Source organism: Camelus dromedarius, chromosome 12 (genome assembly GCF_036321535.1).
Source record: "Camelus dromedarius isolate mCamDro1 chromosome 12, mCamDro1.pat, whole genome shotgun sequence".
NCBI lineage: Eukaryota > Metazoa > Chordata > Mammalia > Artiodactyla > Camelidae > Camelus > Camelus dromedarius.
Genome location: NC_087447.1, coordinates 41411056 through 41433648, shown reverse-complemented (window position 1 = coordinate 41433648; position 22593 = coordinate 41411056). Strand labels below are relative to the sequence as shown.

The 22593-nt window shown below is 49.2% G+C and overlaps 1 protein-coding gene across 8 annotated transcripts in view; it reads right to left on the bottom strand.

The window, feature by feature from the left end:
• Positions 1 to 22593, bottom strand: part of IRAG1 (inositol 1,4,5-triphosphate receptor associated 1) — a 149007-nt gene that overhangs the window by 53080 nt on the left and 73334 nt on the right. For 4 of the 8 annotated variants that reach the window (XM_064492575.1, XM_010977142.3, XM_010977143.3 and 1 more), the window contains 5 exons: positions 21035 to 21192; positions 5266 to 5366; positions 4110 to 4180; positions 1754 to 1927; positions 618 to 695 (listed from right to left, as the gene is read on the bottom strand). In XM_064492575.1, coding sequence (XP_064348645.1) covers positions 618 to 695; positions 1754 to 1927; positions 4110 to 4180; positions 5266 to 5366; positions 21035 to 21103 — 493 coding nt within the window. In that variant the 5' untranslated portion in view covers positions 21104 to 21192. Of the gene's footprint in view, positions 1 to 617; positions 696 to 1753; positions 1928 to 4109; positions 4181 to 5265; positions 5367 to 14930; positions 15023 to 21034; positions 21193 to 21975; positions 22050 to 22593 lie in introns of those variants that run through there. The other 4 variants (XM_064492573.1, XM_064492574.1, XM_064492576.1 and 1 more) reach the window with 3 other exon arrangements.

The window sequence follows — 22593 nt, the reverse complement described above, 5'->3', positions numbered from 1 at the left end:
AAGTATTTATTGGGAGGACCTCCCACATGCCAGGGTCTGTGGTGACCCCTACTTAACCATCACAGAAACCACTCAAGGCAGCCGAGGCAGGAGGAAATCCAGGCCATAGAGCTAGGAGGGCCAGTGCTGGGATTTGAACCTAAGGTGCCTGGCCCAAGCCTGAGCCTGCCCTGCAGCTCTGACAAGGGCAGGCTGCTCTCCCTGGCACCTTGCCCCTTCCCCAGCTGACTTGAGGGTTTGGCCCTGAACACAGCCTAATGAAAGGGAAGCCATCAAAACACAAAGAGTGGGCCACATAGAGGCCTTTGAAAGTAAGCTCTAAGGTGACCTCTCCCCGCGTCCTCCCTGGGCAGAGAGCCCCAGTCACAATCCACCTTCCCACAACCTTGCCCTGGTTCTCACCCCACGGGCCTCATCCTGGGCTAGGCCTGTTTGAAACCCCAAGAGAAAGCACATCCTCCTCCCCTGGGGCAGCCCTGCCAGGCCCCTGGGGAGGGAACCAAAGGGGGTCCCACCGGGAAGCCTGCAGGATGGGAGTCCTGGAGGCCAGCAGTGGGGCTGAGTCGCCACCTGACTGGAGAAGCCAGGGCAGGAAATTCCAGGGGGCTGGACCTCACCGGGTGGCAAGGGGACGGTAAGTGAGTTGCTCTGAGAGGACGCAGGAGAATCTCCGGGACTGAGGTTTGGGGAAACAGCTGTGGAGACAGACACAAATTGGCCAGCATTTGTGAGGGTTCAAGACTTCAGCCTAACAGACATCCTTTGGGGTATTTCTCATCCCTTGGAACTGGGTCTGCCTTGTCCGGGTCAGGGGCTAATTCCAGACTGTCACAGAAGGCTCCTACCACAGCCCAAACCGTCCCTGCTGCCAGCCCAGCAGTAGGAGCACTGGTTCATTTGGAAGAGGGGAGGATTGGGGTCACACTCCTCAGTCTACCTGACCTGACCCCAAACCACCTCCTAGAAACAAAGGACCTGGTGCTGCTTGGCAGGTACAGCTCCAAAGGCTGCACCTCCTTGACTGGCCAGGCTGGGTCTGATTTCAGATGCACCCCTTGCCTCCTAGGTACATTCAGACTTATCTAACTGCCCCGAATTTTTGCTCGGGAAAAAGAGTGACTTTAGCCAAAGGGGTAGTAGAAGGATTTCAGGGTCCAGAAAAACCTTCCTTCTAATCTAGGAATCCCAAAGAACAGCCTCCCTTCCCTATCAGTAACCAGGATCCTTCCTGGTGCCCACAGCTGGAGGTCAGGGAGAGGGAGCCCAGTGCTTGCCTCTCCTGACTTCTGCGGAGGCGGTGATCATAGAACAGGGCCTCATGGGGACAGTGGGAGCTACACAGGCCAGGCAGGGTGGCCCAGGAATCTGTGCACACAGGCATCACACAGAGGGTTTCTCTCCATGCAGGGTTCAGGGACTGGGGACCCCTAGTTAAGTTCACAGGTATCATATGGGCTGGCATTTCTTGGCAAAGCAGGAAGACACAACAGTCACACACAGGTCCCAAAAACGAAAAGCAGAGTTTTCTGGGCTAGAGTTGGGTCAATATTTCAGAGCTTCTGAACGGGGCAAGATGCCCTCTCCTCACAGGATCCTCTCCACAAGGCTCAGTCCTCCGGGGGCCTAGAGGCCTGGAGGTAGGAGAGTTGAGGGCCACCCGTCAAAAGCAGGGCTCCCACTACAGCTGGGGCCGGGCCCTCCTCACCCTCCGCCCCACCTTGGAGGGGCTCAGGGCAGTCACCTGTCATCCTACCTGACGGGGAGTCTCCGGGGCTGCTCCTGGACTTCCTCCCACGGCGGGTCAGGAACCGCTCACTCACCGACTTGGCTTCCTCCAGCAGCGCCAGGTTTTTCTTCTTGTCCTCCTCTGAGATGCTGATGTCTGGCAGCTGGTCGTTTACCAGGTCAATGACATGCCCTGCAGGGTCTGCAGAGGCAGGGTGAGAGCCACAGAACCCTTGGTCCTTGGCTGTAAAGCCTTGCCTCCAATCTCCACACCTCAGCCTGGAGACACTGCCCAGAGCAGACTCAACCAGACAGACCTTGGCCTGATGCTGGCCCTGGAGAGAGCTGCACGGGGACCAACGGGGCTTCCTCAGCAGGCCTGGCCCCTCCCACTGTAGCTGGTGACTGTGGCAGGTCCTCTGTCATAAATGGTCACTTGGCTCCTGGTACTGTCCCAAACTCTGCTGTTAGGGAAGGGCAGCAGGAGCCCCACCTCCGTGTTATCTGCTCCCCTAGAGTTCTCCCCTCCAGTCTTTCTTCAACAAGTTAGTGAGCTTAACGTGTAGATAAAGGAGCACTCCAGGATCATGGGCCAAAGACCATCCCATGGCCAATTCCCTCCTTTTTCCCCTTTACTCACACTGTTTACCCTCTTCCTTCTCCAAAACCATCCCTTCTCCAGGAGGCTTTCCCTGGGAGACATCACCTCTCACCCAGCTGCTCAGAAACATGGGAGTCACTCCACAGTCTTCCCTCTCCCTCAGTCCCCCAGCGTCCAACCAGCTCATCATCAAGTCCTGATCGTCATCTACCTTGTAAATATCTCTGGCACCTGTGCCTCATCTCCACTCTTGCTCATCAGCTGTAACTTACCTGCACAATTACATCAGCCAACTCATAGGTCCCCCACCTCCAGTCTGTCCGCTCTGTCCCATCCTCCACTGCCTATCAGAGTGACCTTCCCAAGAGCCATATCTGAGCATGGAGTGCTCCTGCCTCACCTCACCAGGATTCCCCATGGTACCCAGTGTGACATCCAGATGCCAAACCCAGCCCAGCCACTTTTGATGACCCCATATACTTCTCTCCTCCAGCCCCACAATGGTGAACAGCTCCCATCGTATCTCTCTAGCTTCCTTTCCCCCTTCTCCTGGTCATAGCTCCCCAGTTGGCATTGAGTAAAACCCCTCTGAGTCTCAATTACAACAGTTAGGAAGGAGCTAAACCCTACCGCCCACCTCATCCCAAGTGCCAGTAATGGAACCATGCACCATCCTTGGCCAGTCAATGAGTTCCACCCCCTGGGTGGCTGGCTCAGGGATGGCCATCTGAGGCCAATAAGAGGCAATTCTGGGAACTGTGTTGGGTATATGAGGAAGAGGATTGCTCTTTCCACTGATGGGATGTCATCTGGGATTTACTGATAGCTGTTTGCCCAGAAGAAAGCCAATACACAAGGGAGGAGACTTGGGAGATGGGATGGGACAATTGCTAATGACCCAGCTAGGGCACCAGGATTCAGCACACCCTGAAACTACAAGCCCTGGCTTCTATTTATTTTAATTTTTGGCTAGTGTGACTTGAGTTTCTATCATATGAAAGAATCTTGACCGATACACACGGCAGAGAATTCAGCTGCTCTGTTATGGGTCCTGCTCCCCAATTGTGTTGCTTCTTCCACCTGGATTACCTCTCCTCTCTCTTGTCTATCTGCCCAACTCTCTAAGGCACAACTCACATCGTCTCTTCTCTGGAAGACCTGCCCACACTTCCACAGTTCCTCTCTAGCTGGAATTGGTCTCCTTCTCAACTCAGCTTCCCTAACACTTCTGAGAAGTGCCTTACAATACAGTGTCCTGGTTACATCTGTTCAATTCTCAGCCTCTTCATTGACTACGAGCAACATGAAGGCAGAGACCAAGTTTGTATAGTATCTATGTTCTGATGGTCCAGAGCAGACCCTGAGAAATCCTTCAGGGAATGAGCAGGTGATGGGGGCAGCCAACCTTGCATCCCAGCACAAACCTACCTGCATGTGGGCCTTTCTAGCAGGGGTGGAGGGTTCTGCCCTTCAACCCTAAAACTGAGCCTCACCCAGCAGTTCTGTCTCTTGTTGACTTCCTCATTTTCCTCTTTGTGCCCTGGTATTGTATTTTTACCAGAACAAATTGAAATTAGGTATCATACTTCTTCTGGGCTCAAACAAAGGGGACTGATCACTTTGCCCTGTTGGGCGCATAGGGATGGACCTGCCTGAGAAGCAGGAGAGGGGAAGGGGCCAAGCCTGGCCAAGCTGCCAGACCTCAGTCTTCTTAATCAGACACACTTTCAGGGGGATCCCTATCTCTGGTTGCAGAAATAAGATAAATCGGCTTAGTCCTTACCCACAGAAGTCAGAGAAGCAGTGGAAACCTTCAAGTGTCGGTGAGAAAGCCTCCTGTGGGGACTGTGAGCTCTGAAAGACAGAAAAGAGCCATATTGTTAAGAAATTTGTTAGCATCTTATAAGTAGGAAAACAGATGCTTGTATGTTCTTTCGGTCATCTTAAAGCATCATCTTATAAGGTTATTGAAGCTTGGAAGTTTGTTAGAAATGCAATCCCAGACCTACAGGACCAGAAACTCAGGGTGGGGCCTGGCCATCTGTGACTGAACAAGCCCCCCAGGTGATTCTGATGCTCGCTCAAGTTTTCAAACCATGGCCCTAAGGAGATAACACTTGGACTATGTACTATTTATTAGGGCTTAGACTCTGAGTGAATGTCTAACTTGTAGAAAACTCACAAAATGTGAATAATTATCTAGTAGAGATGCAGATGATTTCTGTTGGGGAGAAACGATAAAAATAAGGTTTCATCGCCCTATGAAACATTAACCTATTTTACATCTAACTTGGCAAACTTACGCCAGCTTTCATCTCCTCCTCACTGATTATATATGTATATCCATTTCTTGTATCCTGCTTTGAACTGACTTTGTTCTCCTGATGGTCCCCTCGTTAATGAGTTAAATAAATTTTGACACAAGGTCACTATATATTTGCATGAGCATTATCTTCGTACCTTTTTGGAAATTACACTTAGACAATCTCATTCCTGCTAGATTAGATGGTCTAGTGCTATGTAAAACCAAGGCAGCAACATCTCCGCACATGAGCCAATGTCCCTCCCAATAAGATCATCTTCCACACAGAACCCACTTTGACCTGGGGGAGGAATCTACAGTCAAAGACATATCTTTCAGGTCTGTTTGCAGATGTCTGGGCAGTTATTGTAGGGAACTCCCCTGCTAGGATTTGTGCTATTCTTAAAGGTTAGCAAATTGCAAAGAGCCAAACCCAGGAGGGAAAAAAATCATTGAAGGGAAAGATAACGGAAAAATCCCAAGCTCTCTCTCCCATTTTGAAAAACTGCTTGATTGTATTTCATCAATAAAATGATCAAGAAAGAATAAAAGATTTACAAAAAGAGACCTGTCTAATCCCCCATGTGCTAGGAAATACTGCTCTTTACAGCACAAAGATTAAGCATATAGGATGTACCTGTTGACCAGGTTTTTGTCAGTTTCTCCTTCCGGTGAACTGGCATCCCCGGTCAGGATGATGGTGGGTGGACTGCAAGATATTCCTGCGGTGGGAGGGCCCTGATGGTTTAGAACAAAAACACAGATGGAGTTAAGCTATCAGGAACTGGAGCCTTTATTTCAGCATTATGACACTCAGAGCCTTCTTAACAAGAGTTGAATGCAGTTTATTTGGATTATTCAAGGGAAAAAAATCAATTTCTCCTTCATTCCCCACCAGGCATTCACTGAGCTTAACACAGTCCACTTTTCATGCACTAAGTTTAAGGAAACTCTAAGCCATCCCTGGTTAGTTCTCATTAACAATGTAGGAAAAGAATGGTGTGGGGTCCTCAGACTGCAGCCAGCCTGGCTGGAGAATGACGGAGACCAGCAGAAAAAGCAGTGGCACCCACATGTTCCTGATACCCAGTGACAGTCCTACATTGGGTAATAGAAATATTTCAATAAAGGTGATTTGTTCAATGGGTAATGGAATGCAGTTTAACTCTTGTAACTTTGTAAAAATGTTTATCTAAATGAATACATATTTCTGAAATAAGAATTCACTAGCCAATTGTTAGATTTTTCAAGATATTTTGCAACTGCTAAACAAAACAGAACAAAACTACTAACAGTCAAAATGAGTTATTAGGTCCTCGGTTGGGGAAGTTGTAGTAAAACTGGTCTACTGTTATGCTGCTGATGGCTACATGAGTTGGCTGTGTGAGCTGTAAAATCCTATATCTGGAGTATAAGAAGTATTAGTTGGCAAATGAATGACTGAAATAAAAGCAATACTGTATAGGACGTATAAGACCCTGTAAAGATGCACGTCAACCTATGTTTTCCCCTATCTATGTGGACTGGGGATAGAAATAGGACCAGTTAACAGTAACACACAGTATCTCTCTGGTTCTTCTGCCACATGCTACTGCAGTATTTCCATCTCAGAATTGTTCCCAGTTATGTCTGGGAGACTCTCTAGGGAGTCCTCTCCTCCGACCTTCACCATCTTCCTTCTCCTCTCCAGGCCCCCTGTGAATGCTCTCCTCTCCCTGCCAAAGGTCTGTCTCCCCATGCTCCCAAGCATGCCACACCACTTCCCACTGCTGATGTGACCTCCTGAAGCTTTAGAAGGCAGATCCCCCTGGGCACTTTCTCTGGAGTTCATTTTCTTCTGGAGTCCCTGGGCATTCAGTGCTCTTACCTCTACTGGCCCCACTGAAGCCATGGCCTGGGGGCTGCCCTTGCAGAGCCACGGCTGAGTTGTGTTCTTGAGCCTTCAGTATGCAGATGTTGGCTCCTTGCAAGGAGGGGAGAAGACCCTCTGTCCTTTTCACATTATTGCTCTTTGTTAAGTAGGGACTGTACAGTGCTGTCTGAACTTCTTAAATCCCACAAATTTTAGTGAAACTGACCAGCTCTTCCCACATTCATTTGCATCTCTTCCCTCCCTTGGCCTCAGACATCAGGCCAGGTGAGCTGGTGAAGAGTGTCTGAGTCTAGCCAGGAAACATCGGACCCCTGTGTTCTGGGACCTCTTCAGCTGGAGGGAGCTGCAGTGCTTGGAGGAAGGGAAAGCTCTCAGAACTCCCGAGCACACAGAAAGGCAGTTTGGGCAAGGACTGTGGCTGGGTAGGAGTAGGAGGCAGCACTGCCAATTGGAAGAATCATACAGACCTGTGCTCAAATTTCTGCTCATCATCTACTAGCCATGTTTCCTGGGCAAGTTATCGAACTTCGATATGCTCCATTATCATAAAGGTTGACGTGAGGACTTAGCACATGATGGATATTTTCAATAAATGGTTATAATAGTCAGATTACTTTTTTCTTTCATTCAACAGACACATTGTAGTTACCTATCATGTGCCAGGAGAAGCTTGAGATACAAAGACTTTCAAGAGCTCACAGTAAAGCAAGGGATACAGAGAAGTAATTAATACTTAAAATATATATAAGGTGATAAGGGATGGACCACATTCTGTAAAAGCCAAAGGAAAGGAAAGAGAACTCTCTTCATCAGGGTAGTTGGAGAAGACTCTCCAGAGAAGGCGACATTTGAGCCAGGTCTTGAGGGATGAATAGAAGCTTGCAAGACAAAGATATTAGGGGAGACGCTTTGGGCAAAGGGAGAAGCATTAGCAAGAGGCATAACTGGGCATTAGGGATTCATCAGTGTAGCTGGAGCATGGACTATGGAGTATGTGAGATAGGAGAGTCCAGGGATGGGGGCTGTGACATTGTGACTTATAAGAAATATATATATATATATATTCTGTCGCAAGGACAGAAGTTGGTAGTTTCCCAAAAAGCAAACAACTCCTTCTATGGACAGTTTCATCTTGATGGCTTGTGATGAGCTGGTCACTTGCTTTGTCCTCTTATATTCTCCCTCACTTCCCGTAACTATAAGATGGTCAAAGGCTTGCTGTCTCAGAAGTTTGTGCAAATGAAATGAAATAATGAATGTGTATCCACTTTGATAAGTGTCACATGGTCTAAAAATACCCATTACTCATGGTTATCATTCAAATGAACAGCAGCTCCACTCAGTTCTCCCCTATTTTTGTCCACCAGGCTCCCCTGGTGGGAGGCCAGAGAGCAGCAGAGGGGCTGGGGCTTTCCAAAGGGCAGGAGGAAAGCAGGGGGATCTTGGGTCATGGTGTGGGGCCTGGGGACACACAGTGGACCAGCATCCCGGGGAGCTGCTGAGGTCAAGAAAGGCAAGCACTGTGTCAAAATGGCAGGTGATGGGGTGGAGCTGGGGCAGGCAGGGCTGGGGGCAGGTGCCCAGCTAATGGGAGAGCCAGTGAAGAGGAAGGACTGGGGGGGCATTTTCTACTGTGTGGATTCTCCGGGAGGCAGGAAGGGCTAACGTTTTTCCAAGGCTCCTCTCCACATCACTAAGAGGGTTTCCTGCCGAGGTGGTCCCATGGATCTCAGTCAGAGAACTAGCATCCTCTGAAACCTATCCTCTGAGCTCAGAGGTGCAAATTGGAGACCTGGGAGCCATTTGCTGTGAGTAGTGTTTACAAGTGTTTATATTAGTTACCAACACTTCAGAATTGGAAGAACTCCCATAAAGGTCTGGATTTCCTGCTTTTCCTGAAAAACCAAGAGAACAAGCCATCCTGGTCCACAGTTCTGCAGAATAACCTTTGCTTAGAGTCAGCTCCAATCATTTACACTCCCTGCCTGGCCCCAAAGGCCTCTGAGTTACTGCCCTGCAACCCTGAATTCTTAGCCTACCTTGGTTTTCTGGGGCATAGGAAGTTTGTGCTTAAAGCCTCCTCTACCCACATCATTTTTTTTTAACTCAAACTACTTTATTAAGGAATGTTTGATATATGAAAAGCTATACACATTTCATGTATACAATTTGATGAGTTTAGAGATATGCAAACACTGGGAAATCCTTACCACACTCCATGCTATAAAGCTACCCATCACTTCTAAAAGTTTCCTCCTGCCTTATTTATTTTATTATTATTGTTATTATTGCTGTGATGATGATGATGATAAGAACACTTATAAGATCTATGTTCTTAGCAAATTTGGGGGCAAACAATACAGCATTGTTAACTCTGGGTGCCATGTTGTACCATAAATCTCTAGGACTTATTCGTGGATGTGCAACTTCATGACATCTTGATGGAGCTTCTGTCCATATGGCCTCATGGGTGACTGTTACCACGGAAATGCCAATCAAAACACTGACTATGCTTACAGCATATATGAGGTTCCTTCTCTGGGTGGAGTTTACTTCAACAGTGAAAGTCTCAGCTCAGAAATTACTCTTTCCAAGTTTGTCATATGTAGAGAATTTCTTTCTTGTATGACTCCTCTAATGAACAAGAAGACATGCACTTTGGTGAAAATATCATTTTCACATTTGTTATATCTTACGGTTTCTGCCATCCCTTGGGGTGGGGCTTTTACAAATTCCCGGCATGCACTGGTGCAGGAGGGGCCAAACATTAATGTCTGCTTGTTGTGTTCCGAAAAATAAAGTTGCGGTGGTGGTTATGGGGTTACACTATATACCCATTTCCAAGAGTTTCACATATTCCAGCTGCTAAGTAAGTAGAATATAGTTCATTTATTTATTTAACTTTGACGACACACGACCTATTTCTCAAAGCAATCTGATGTCACCCACAATAAACTATGATATAAAAAATGCAAAACTAGGAAAGTGGGGGAATGATTTGATAAATATAAACACCCCTAGCATATAAAAAGAAATACATGCTCCTTCTTACAGTCCATGGTTTGACTCTGAAGTTAAACTATTGAATCTGAAAGCTCATGAAGCCATGACCCATGTGGGCCAGCATCTGAGAAAGCTTGCTTTAAAGAATTGGTCAGCAGCAATGTAAAGAGAATTCCACTCTTCACTCTCACCTCAGAGGACAGGAAGGGGGAACAAATCTTTTCTCCCACCCTCTCCACTCCTCTCCCCTTTGACTCTTACTTGCTTACCCTCCCAAATCTCCCCTCCCCTCCCCACCCTCTTCTCTTTCTCTCCGTCCCTCCTTCCCTCCCTCCCTCCTCAGCTTACTCCTCAAGCTCCATCCAATTCTTTATTGTCTATTACTGCAAACTGTCTTACCCTTCCTTTTTAGGATTGACTCACAAAAGTTTTTAAAAGTCTTAAGAGTCTAAGAGAGGTGCGGGTCTGTAAACATTCCACATTATTACAGTTTATTCTGTCCTTTCCTCCAGCAAACATGTACTGAATGCCTATTATGTGCTATGGTCTATGCTAGGACCTGGGCAGACAAAGGTGAACTAGGCAGGCCTCTGAAATGTTTCCCAGTTAACACAGTGGGATGGGGAGTGCGGTGGGAGGACCCTGCTCCCCGCCCCCACCTCCATCCCAGGTAGGCCCCGGACCTGGTGTCAACACTGAGGGATGATCTGCAAGGCATTGGAGGAGCTGCTTCCTGGTGGAGTTCTCCCTGCCTCCTGGCGAAAGGCCACTTGCAGCAAAGCTCTCGGGAGGTGACTGTCCCGCATGGGGCTGCAGGCACCCTCACTCAGAGGATGGTCGGGGCAGAGGTGCCCACACAGAAAGGCAGAAACAAGCCATGGGTGGCAAGTGCCAAGCATGTAACTACGGACACATATAATTTGAAACCGCTTAAAAACCAGGAGGCATGAAGCCATCAGGGGTAAGTCCTCTAATCCTCTGATGGAATGTCCTAGAATGTCCTCACTCTCTCCTTCCAATGTGTGCAAAATAAACAATAATAAAATCAAAGTGTTCTCTCCCTCATCAGCTCACAGAAAGCTCTCGGCCATTTCTAATTTTCTACAAAACTGTCTTTGGGGGGAACATTCAGTCTTGTGCTGGCTGTGTTTCACTTTAGTGACCACTGGGGAGACCATAATCAGGAGACAGTGGGAAGATTCCAGGGGTCTGCTGGGGTGAATTCTGCCAGGTTTTAATGCAGTGTAAATATTCATCCCTGCTCCCACTCTGAGCTGCCGAAATAGAAGGCAGGGCCTCAAGAAAGCTAGCAGCACTCAGGAAAGTTAATGGCGTTAGGATTTAAAAGGCCTCAGGCTCTGGAGCCACACTAATTTACAATACAGCTTTTCACTTCCTAGCTGTGTGACCTTGGGCAAGTTACCTCACCTCTCTGTGCCTCAGTTACCTCATCTATAAAATAACTATTTCTCAGGGTAGTTACAAGAATTAAATGGGTTTATATAGAAATAGGATTGCCAGATAAAATACAGGATGCTCAGTTATACTGGAGCTTCAGATAAATAACAAATAATTTTTTACTGTAAGTATGTCCCAAGTATTGCATGCACATATCTGTATTTTCATTTGCTAAATCTGGTGACTCCAGATGGAAAGCTCATAGAAGGGCATCTGGCAGCTAGTAAAGGCTCAGTGAGTCAGATGTTACATTGTTATTGGTATTTTTGGGGCTAAATGAGTGACTCTGGAATTTGGTTTTGAGGAGACTGTTGTTCTTAGTTCTGAGTCTGAACCATCTGTTGCAGTTAAATTAGGAGGTCCTCACCTTTCTGGTCACAGCCATAAAGCGTCTTCCCTGGGCATCTGGCCACACAAGCTCAAGTAATCAGAGTCCCACGGAAGCCCAACTCCAAGTCCCCCTTCACCTGGCTCCACGTCCTGTCTCACCATCTGCATCTCAGGCCAAGTAGAGATGCCTTTTACAGACAGGAGAAGCAAGGAGACAAACCTGGATAGAGGGAAGTGACATTTACTCTGAGCTACCGCACGCGGGGCCCTGTGCCAGACACTTCCTGTGTGTTTTCTCGTAATCCTTCCAGCAACTCTGCGAATGAACCTCAGGATGCGCATGTACAGCCGGGGGTGATAATACCTCCTGGCCTTACAGAATCGCACGGAGGAGATGAGAAAGTGAACGCAAAAGCCCTGAGCGTGGAATAGGGGGCTGATATATTTCTTTTTCTCCCCTCTTTTCCCATTTCAATCCCCACTTCACCAAAAAAAAAAAAAAAAAAAAAAAAAAAAAAAAGGATTTGTCCAGGGCTGCGCAGCCGGGAAATAGGGGAAGAGACCAACACAGGGCCTGTTGGCCTTCCCACTACACATGTTGCCCTTACCAATTGTCTCCAGGTCTCGAGTCTCACCTCCCCTGGTTCCTGGTGTCCAACAGGCCTCTGACACTCCTCTCTTATTCTTCCAAGCTGCACCTTCCCCCAAGAGCCTCTTCCTCTAGGAAGCCCTCCAGGCTGAACACACAGCTGGAGGAAAGATAGCAGGGGCACCCCTCTCACCCTGCCAGAGGCCCAGTCTCCTCAGGGATCTGTTCCCCTTCTCTGGAGCCAGCCCTGGGCACTGACGGGGCTGGGCCATCTCCTGGCAAGCTCATTCTATATAATAAGCCAGCAGGTCACATTTTGTTCTCCTTAAATAAACCTTATAGAAACAGTTAAATGTTTATTTCTCTCATAAATTCCCAGGAATGCACCACTGTTTCCTAACTGCCTGGGTGCAGGGATAAATATAGGCCAGTGTCACAGCCGGGAATATTAGCATCCCTTCCCCAATGTCACGTGACTAGGCCTGGCGCAGAAGCTCTGAGCAACAGACCAGCCCAGCCGGCCCAGGAGGGAGTGGGGCGTTTAGCTCCTGCACTTGGGCCCTGGCAGATGGGCTGGGAGAGAAGGATCCTGCAGGAAGGCAGTGTGGGTGGTGATGTCGGGAGGTCCAGACTGGCATCTCACCTGGGTGACCTTGGGCAAGTTACTTAACGTCTCTGAGTTTCATGTTCTCAAACATTATGTGGAGCTAATAATCCCTATTTTCCAGGCTTGTTTTAAGGGTTGGATGAAATAAAGCACTAATAATGATGATGATGGTGAGGGTGGTGACGGAGGGTGGGCACTGTGCTGTGGTGACTGTATCCTCAGGTCCTGCCCTCACAGCCTGGGCTGTAGACAGGGACTGCCTCTGCAGAGAGGGGCCCCAGCAGCAAAGAGGGCTCAGCACTCTTGTGACAGGATAAAAGGACTCTGGGGACTTGCAAGAAAATGATTGTTCCAGCAGTGAGTCGTCAGAGCATGGGAGAAAGCAGAAGAGCCTCTGCTGAGCTCTACTGGGCCTTGGGCTCCTCCCTGCCAAGCACGGAGGACCAGTTCCCAGCTCCCCGAAGGCTCCCCGGTGCCCATCGTGTGGATCTCCTCACGCACCCATGGCCCGCCCTGCCTCTGGTGGACCCTCTTTCCTGCCATTTTCCACCCTATTCTTAGTGGTCAGGGACCAGCCACCACCAGATGATCCTGCCCTCTTCATCACTGTTCTCAGTCTCACGCCAACAGACGGCAGCAGTGTGAACGTGCACACAGTGTCTGTTAGTCTCCCTCTGTGGAGAGGTATCATCCAGCCCGCCAGCCACTAATCATCATCACCCTCTTCTGTCCTCTCCTCCTCCCTCCTGCCCTAACACTGTTCCTCCCTCCATCTCCCCTCCCTCAAGTCCAAGCATTTAATCATCCATACAGCCAAATTATCCACCCAACCTGTCACACAACCATCCATCTCTCTACCCATGTACCCACTCATCGGCCATCCATCCACCCATCCATCCTTCCATGAGCTCCTACCACATGCTAGAGCCTATGCTGAGGGTTGGAGATACATGAAAAGCACTGCCCCTGACCCTAAGTAGCTGATACGCAATCTGACAGGTAAATCAGAGAAACAAAAAATGACAATCTACTCCATTACTCACAATAGGGACTAAGGATAAGTAATTGTAATATATATTCTTGACCATCTTTAATGACCAGCATTTCTAAAGCACTTTCTGCTTTGTCCATAGCTACAATCTCAGTGCTTACTCTCTGACCAGAACCACTAGAAGCCATCCTGGGGGAACTGTCTTCTTGACCTTTTTCAAGCTTCTCTTCCACAGAGGATGAGGCATCAAGTACCTGCCTCCCATCCCTGGGGCTTCTGGTGTCCAGGACACTGGCCTTACTCCTAGGTGGGGTCAGGGAAGGAGGCAAAGGTAGCAGGAAAACCTCAGCAGAAATGGGTTTGAATCTCCCCTCAACCATGACACAACCACGTGACCTTTGACAATTACATAACCTCCCAGAGACTCAGTGTCTTCTTCTATAAAATAGAGATAATAATAATATCTACCTTGAGGGGTTGAGACCACATAGCAGGTACCCAATAGATGTCTCCAATATTTTGTACAACAGATTCTAATGCTTTACTAAAAATGTATTTAAAGATCTCAATGGAGGCTGTTCTTGCAAAGGGTGGGATAAGATAAGTGGAAGTGAGCTCAGAGAGGATGAATCCAAAATCCTCAAGTGGCGCATTCAAGGTACTGCCCTTGTTCTAGTAATTCCTTGCCCCAGTTTTCTCATCTGTAAAATGGGATAGTGATCATACTTACCTTCTACAGTTCTTGTGAAGTTACTATGTGTAAGGTGCTCAGAGCAGTGCCTGTCACATAGGAAGCATGGTAGGAGGGTTCTCATTAAGTTAGTTGGGAGGGTTGGGGGGGTCTCCCCTCTCTGCAAAGTCCTTACCAGATTCCAAGTGTTTTACATGCATTATCTATTTTGTCTTCATGTCATTCCTGAGAGAGGATCAATTCTTTGAGTCCTAAACCCTTTTTCCCCAATGGAGAGCACGTATTTCTCCAGAGTCTCCACGGAGGTGTAGACAGAACCCCAGTCCATTGGCCAGTGATGACAAGGCCTGAGCAGCCAAGGGGAAGTAAGATGAAGAGTAAAGTTGGCAACCCCCCTTACACAGTAAAGCGTGTTGTTAAGCTCTATTCCTAGGTACAGCACAGAACAAGGATCCTCCAGTTCCTGATCAGAGAGAGCAAATCAGATCAGAAAGCATCATCATTCAACTGTAAATCCACTGGGAAGTGACCCCCTGAGAGCGGGGCCTTGGTTGGTTAGGGCTCAATAAACACTTGTTGAATAAATTCAATAAACATTCATTGAGTAAATTCAACTCAATTCCATATTTATTGAATACCTACCACATGTAAATGAACAGTTATCCCTTTCCTGTGCGCTCAAACTCCACTACAGTAAAATGGGGCACTTTCTGGACTAGAAAGAAGAAACAATCATTCTAGGCCCATTTCCTCGGCTTACGGTCATGAGGCGGTGGAATCCAGGCCTTGTAACTTCCTTGTTATGTGACTCTGGACAGCTGGCTTAACCTCTCTGTGCCTCGGTTTCCTGACCTGTAAAATGGGTACAGTCACTGCTGACTCACAGGGCATTAGGAAGGGTATCTGAGATAACAAGTGTCAACAGTCTAGCCCAGGACATGGTAGGAGCCCCAAGTGTTAATTTCTTCCCTTGCAACTGGATGTCATACTTAACTGCTCTGCAATTCCAGTTGCCTGGGGAGGATGATCTCTGTCCTCACAGTGATGTTACAGGACCCATTGCAGTGATACCTGTGAAAGCTGTTTGTAAACTGTTCTGTGCTGTATGAGGGACTGAGCACTTGAATCTAGGCTCCTATCACCTAACCACTTAGCTGTGTTACCTACTGCACGTTACTTTCTAACCTGTGCTGAAATTCATCTATAAATGGGAACAGCAATAGTACCTACCTCACAGGGGCAGTGTGAAAATTAAATGAGATCATGTAGGCAACAAACCTAGCACAGTGCCTGCAACACAGCAAGGGTGCCTTAAAAGTTAGCTGTGGTTAGTGGTGATTTACTGTAACACTTGGCTTATAGAGGAGAAGACTGAGGCACAATGAATAACTTACCCAAGGTTGCACTCGGGGATGTGAAGCCCAGACCCTTTCCACTCCCCCACACAGCTTAAATCTCACATTCCTATGAATCAGAAGCGTTTCCTGTCCCTTCCAGAAATCCCTGGCTGCTTGAGGAACCCTGCTTGGAACTCTTCTAAAAGGACAGCCAAGAAGGATGACGGTGGGGAGCCTGGATGGGTCTCTTACTATGCTGACACAACAGGGAGAGTTCCAGGTCTGCTATGGCAGTAGCTACCACGCTATCCAACTCAGGGCCAAAATGGGGGGAGGCCAGAGCTTCTCGGGGCTCCACACACATGTCCCTTCCTGCTGGGGCCACATGCAGAGGGCTGCTTCTCCAGAGCACACTCCAACCTCATTTTCAGTTAGCTATCAACTGGGGATAGGAGTCAGGGTGGGAGCAGGGATGCCGTGATCCCGTCAGCCAGACGCTGCTGTATGTGAGAGTTAAGCACCAGTTTCCGTCAGAGGATCAGAAAGTGTGGAACCAAGCAGGCGCTCAGGGAGGCCTGGGATCAGAGTGAGGCTTGTGTGCAGTGTGAAGCAGGAACAGCACAGTGGGCTGGGTTTCTAGGAGTCACCGTGCATCCAAGGATAGACGGAGCTTCCAGCAAAGCCTTGGGGCTCATGCACCGTAAGGGACAGCAGACAGAAGGCATTTGGTGAGACCCAGTGCCCCATTCTGTGGTGCTTTGGGGTTTACGTGGAGGTTGGCCCTCTTTGGGAGCAGGGGACAGTGTTCTCTTGGTCCAGGCACCTCTCAGAGAGGGCCCCGGAGCCAAAGCTTACAGTGCTCAGGGCAGCGCAGAGACAAGAGTGTGGGCTCTGGGGTCCAGCTGCCTGGGTTCAAATCCTGGGCCTGTCACTTACAAGCTGTGTGACCCTAGAGGAAGGTACTTAATTTCTCCGTGCCTTAGTTTCTTCAGCGACGAAATGAGGATGATGATAGCTACCTTATAAGGTTGCTTGGAAGTTAAATGGGTTAATACAGTAGACTACTTAAGCTGGCGGCATGAGGCTAGTTGTCATTAGTGGCTTTGTGGATAATGGAGACTGGGTGAGGGGGTGGTGAGGGGGTGGTGAGGGGTGGTGAGGGGTTTGTGAGGGGGTGGTGAGGGGTGGTGAGGGGTGGTGAGGGGTGGTGGGGGGTGGTGAGGGGTGGTGAGGGGTTTGTGAGGGGGTGGTGAGGGGTGGTGGGGGGTGGTGAGGGGAGGTGGGGGGTGGTGAGGGGGTGGTGAGGGGTGGTGAGGGGGTGGTGGGGGGTGGTGAGGGGGTGGTGGCAGGAGGGATGCCAGAGCAGATGGTGTGAAAGATGTGAGATCTGCTCATGAGCTCAGACTGACCTGCCCCGGGGACTTCCAGAAACCCGTGGAGGAGGGCGGGGTTGTCCAGGTGAAAGTGGGAAGCCGTGCGATTTGGGCCCTTACAGCTAATATTAACTTCTTCACAGGCTTGTAAGGCCCCCTGAAGAGGCCACACTGTCCCAGTAAGCAGAGTCTCTAAGATGGCTGCTGCTGATAGGCTTGGAAAGAGTTGATGTCCTGGTCACACTGCCCTGGGGCCTGGGGCCAGGTGTGGTGCTCTCGGTGGGGCAGAGACAGGCCAGGATGTGTCCAGAGGTCAGGGGGTTGGAGGAGGCTCTGAAAACTGTCATGGGAGCAAAGCCTGAAGGAACTGGAGGGGAAGAGGCTCCGGGAAGACGCAGAAACCGCCCTCCTGCCTCTGGGGAGTCTTCCCACAGCAGGCCGCTGTGAGGGCAGAAGTGATGGGGAGTTGGGGGCAGGCAGGCCCCAGCCTGACCAGAAGGCAGGGGTGCCGTTCACAGCACAGACTTCCTTGTGTGGCGGGGAGCTCTGGGTACAAGTCGCTCCTCCAGGTTCCCAAGACCCACCCCAGGCGACTCCAGGTCAGTGGGTCTGGGTTTACAGGGGAATCTCGGGTTAACAAGTTCCCAGGTGACGGGGGAGCGGGGGTGGGGTGGGGGACACCAAGCAGAATTTTGCCTGCCTGGGAAGAGGGGCTTAGTTGTGATCTGTGATCCCTTCTAGCTCTGACAGTCTGTCATTCTGTGGTCCCTTAAGACTCCAGGCTTTTGTCCTGACAGCTTGTATTCCTGCCAGAACCTCTTGGCTACAAGCTCCTGCCTTTGAGCCCCTCCCTGTTCAAGGGCCAAGCCAGGAAACACTGCTCAGGACACAGCCTCCTCATAGAGTGCATTGTCAGGAGGCTTTCTTTCTTCCTGGATTTTGATTACAGCTTCTGACTAAGGTCCTACAGAGTGTGTGTGCATTAAGAGGGTGTATGAGGGTCTGTGTATATATGTGCAGAAAGAAAACCAGGATCTATGCCTACAGATTTGTGTTTTGGTGTAAGAAAGCCTCAGCTAGTGCTCGTGCCAGTGATGGGAAATGGGGGCTGGGGCCTAAGGAACCAGAAGTAGGGCTGGACCCCAGGGAGCTGTAAACTCAGAAGGATGCTCTGTTCTTTGCCTGCTTCACGGAGTGGGAATTCACACTGTACCAGGAGTTCTAGCCCAGTCCTCCTGACAAACCCCGCTTCCCTGGCTTCCATTGCTCCCAGGGACTCAGGCCCCGGCCCTGGAGGCTCTAGCCCAGCTCACAAGGCCTGACTCCTCCCATGAGCCTGTGGCTGCCAGAGAAGCCCAAGGTGGGTTGTCTGCCGGGTGCAAGAGGGAGCTGCCTCTGCTGACGATGCCCGTGGGCTTCTGGAGAACTCAGGGATGCCCAGGGCCTGTCAGTCAGGGCAGGGTGAAAAGAATACTGAATCTGATGTGGCCTTCTGCCTGGGGTCTAACCTGTCCCAGCATCCACGGTCCTTCAGGCCAAAGAAGGCCCTCAAGGGCTGGGCTGAGCAGAGCCCAGAAGGCAGCAAATACACTGGCTTTGGGGAAACATGAGTAACCAGGGGCACAGAAAATTTAACAGACTCATATGAGGTCTCTCGACCAGGATGTGGAGGAGCTATGTCTTGAACCCAGCTTGGTCTGACTCCAGAGTCCACATTCTTCAATCCTGTGCTAATGGTCCTGCCCTATAGGACCTGAGCATCCGGGCTCCAGCTCACCTGAATTCTTCAGGTCCTTCTCCTGCTGGACTCTGGCAATGCAGAGGCTATCAGAGCCTACAAATAGTCTCTTTATTGTCTTGGCTTCCCATGAGCATTTGAAGGAGCTTCAGCGACCATGGGGGCCCCCCTCTCATATTATCGAAGTCTGGTTCTGGTTCAAGGTCACAGGGAGAGTGAGCTTTGTGGGGCCTGGAATCTGGACTTCCTGCTGTTCAGCTGGGGCTCTCTGACCCCTATGTGTGATGAGCTCATGGAGCCCTCCCCCTGCTTGGCCACCCCTAGAAACTCACCCTCACCTCTGACCCAGGGAAGCTACACCTAGGTGGAGTTTCAAGCCATGATGGCCATAATGGCCAGCAGGCTTTTGTGATGTCTGCTTTTGTGTCTGTTAAGGAGAAGGATTGAAGCGTCTTTTAATTAGAGAGGTTTGGAACCAAGAGGAACTGAACTCAGTGTAAAAGGATCTCTTCACTGAAGGTATAGTTGCATCTTTGTCAATCTTTCTAGTTATTTTTCAGGAACATTTGCATTCTTTGGGAGCAAGGCATCACTGCTGTTTGGGGGAGTTGCTCAGGATCTGGGAGATTTTGCATCAGAATCTGGCTTAAGGGTACGATCATTGTGAGTGAATTGGAAGGAGTCAGGGATGGCATGGGAATAAGTGGTCCAGGGCTGGGGGGTAGGGATGCTAAGGAGACAGAATGTGGGAAAGTTGTGACCTGAGGGTAGGGAGCAGTGACATTTGAATCCAGGTATGAGTGTTTTGCTCGGTGTCGTCCTTCCCTTCTTTAATCTCCAAGCTTTCAGTAGATTAACAAATCTTTTTGTTGGGTAAACCTTACAGCCCACTGTTGGGAACTCTTTGAGGGAACTGTCCACATGTGGGGAGGAGCAGCAGCAGGACAGTGGCACAGCAGAGCACGCAGTCTGGGGAAGGCTGGGTGTCACCCTCAGAGAAGCAGAGGGACAACTTGGAGCCACTGAAAGCAACCTATGAACAGCACCCACCGTGGCCCAGGACGTGGCCCGGAATGGGGCTCAATAAAACCCTGAGCTGGTGCCTGCGGCCAAAGGCATGAGGGCTTGGCTCACTGTCATTTAGAACTTCAAGGGCTCTTCAAGGCTGCCAAATTCTGTAACATCTCGATCCCACGAGCTTGGGATGTGGACACATGCGAGGCCATTCTTTTCTAAGTATTTATTATCTTAGTTCCCACAATTATGATGTGTGAGAAAACAAATGTCATCATAACATGAAACTATTCACTAAATATCTGCCTACTTCTCACATTAATGCTCCCTCATACAATCTTCCCTCACTTAACAAGTGTCTATCCCCCTAGTTCAGGGCAGTTGGGAGACCTGCCAGATGCAACAGGATGATACAAGTTCAGTGCAAACCAACTGCAAAGTTCACGAAGTCTGGAAAAGCATGTCTGAGAACTTTACGTACAAGGTCTTAGAGCAGGGAGGAGCAGATGGAGCCAGGTAACAAAGGAAGACAAAATGATGAGGGTGGTGGCAGGATAGGTCCTTCAAGAGGGAATGATTTGAATATTGAATGATTGAAAGAGGTCCTTAGGAAAATTAATGAAGCCCTTAAAGTTTAAACAACCAGAATCTCTCAACAAAAGTACTAAAAGTAAGATGTGAGGGTCATGATAGTGTGTGAACAGATCGTTTTGTTGGCATAAAAAATGAATATACCAGGAGGAGGGGTATAGCTCAGTAGTAGAGGACAGGCTTAGTATACATAAGGTCCTGGGTTCAATCCCCAATATCTCCATTAAAAAACAGACAAAAATAAATATACCAGTACCAAAATCGACATGATTAATTCTTCATTCATTTTAAAAATTAGCAGGTAACCACTATTTTGTAATATGTGCAGCTAAAAATAACTCTTCTTCACATCTCTTTTGTACCAAACCTCAGTGAGACCCGCTCATTTATTTTCATCATTTCCTTTTTTATAATAAAATCTCACGGAAACTCCCTTTCACCACTTACTAAGAAATTTCGATCTTCATTTTAAGCAGATTCACTGTAAGTGTCCTTGTGCTGGTGCCCACAACCCTGACATGACAAGGCCCTCCGTGATCATTCTCCTCCAAATCTCTCTCCATTCTAGGAGGGTGGTTTGACTTCCCATGAAGCCTCAGTCAGACACAGACTAGGAGGTTCCACTCAGGGTATGTGGGGGCCTTGGTCAATTCAAACAAACTTTGGGTATTTATTCCTCAGTGTGGAAGCCACACATCTTCCCCAGGCCCACTGCAGCCTGCACAGGCTGTCGGCAAACCCTGCGACCTCAGCCCAGGGTGCTTGGCGTGGCCCGGGCTGGGCTGGCTGTAGGCAGGGAGGGGGCACTTACTTGGCCGGCGGGGCTCTGGGCTGCCTGTGGCTCTCCGGGGGGCTCCTCGTCCTCAGGGATGTGGGGCATGGCAGCCTCCTGGCGGGAGTGGCTGCGTGTGCCCGGAAACTCCGCTGTGTCAGCCCCACAGATGCTCCAGGAGGCCTGGGCTCCACAGGCTGGGGAGACGCCAAAAGGACAAGTCAAATCCGCTCCCATCCCTGACCCATGCTGGGTCCCGTTTTCAGGAGCCACCAACCGTGGAGAGAGCTGGCTAGAGTTTGCAGCAATGAGGGCTAAAATAGGCGAGTAGAAGGCATTTGGATTTGCATTTCCTCCTGCTCTCTGGCTCTGTTTACAAAGTCAGAGGTGACCTTAGAGATTTTGCATCTAATTTGGGCCGTACAGTAAACACAGCCATCCCAGAAGGGAGAAGAGAGCTTCAAATGCCTCAAAGCCATAGCCAATGGAGGACCATTGGGAGCAGACTTCTATTTGTCAACCATTTATTGAGCAGCTACTCGGAGCCAGGCACTATCCTAGGAGAATTACCGACATCACCTAATTTAATCCTCACGATGGCCTCTGACACAGGTATTAATATTCACACTTTATAGATGAGAGAACTGCTTCAAAGAGTAGAAGCCACTTGCCCAAACCATACAAAGAACCAAGCATTTGAATCCAGATCTTCCTGATTTGGAGGCCACTGTATTACACAGCCTGGCTTGGCCGGGTAGGGCAGGAGGAAGTGATGGTGTCTCCTAACTTTCTGCCTCATGGCTTACCTTGGGCCCTTCAACAGCTCTTCTGACCCTCAGTACGGGGTTTCTTCACTTAAGGACAGCCGTCAGGCCTGCTAATTTTAGAGATTCTGGAGGCTCAGCCAGGGTGGATCTCAGGTGCCTTGTGCAGTGCTCACCCCCAGCAACCTTGTGTTGCTTCCCTAAAGCCAGACTTACCCCTTCGGTCTGAAGGCTTTGCTGGGATTGACCTCAGTCAACATAATCTCATCCATCTCACCACAGTGATTGGCCTAGAGATAGACAATAGATCCAGCCTAAGCCAATGAGCACATGGCAGTGTTCTGGGACTCAGAGGCTCTCTCTTGCTCTGGGTGGTGGAGTGTGCAGATGTGAGACCTGGTGCTGCAGACACCATTTTGTTTCCATGAGCGAGGCCAGGTTGAGGATAAAACTGGCATACCCAGAAGAGAGCAGAGCCAGGAGACCTGCAGAGAAATGGAGCTGGAGCCCCGATCAAAGCTCACCTGTAGCCAGAACGCTCTCTGAACTAGCGAGTTACACAAACAACTAAATCTCTCAGTGTTTAAGTCAGTTTGGGTTGGATTTACTTATAACTACTAACTTGTAACTACTTGTTAGTACAAACTACTTGTAACTACCCACTACTGTTACTTGTAACCACTAATCACTCTTCCATGTTTCTTGCCAGTCAAGAGGTTTAGGACCATAATCCATTCAACAGACCTGAGCCAATGGGTCCAGCTCCTAGGCTTCCTCTTAGGAAAGGGGACCAGTCACGTCAGGTCCCTATTTGGAGAGGCAGGGGAGCAAAGT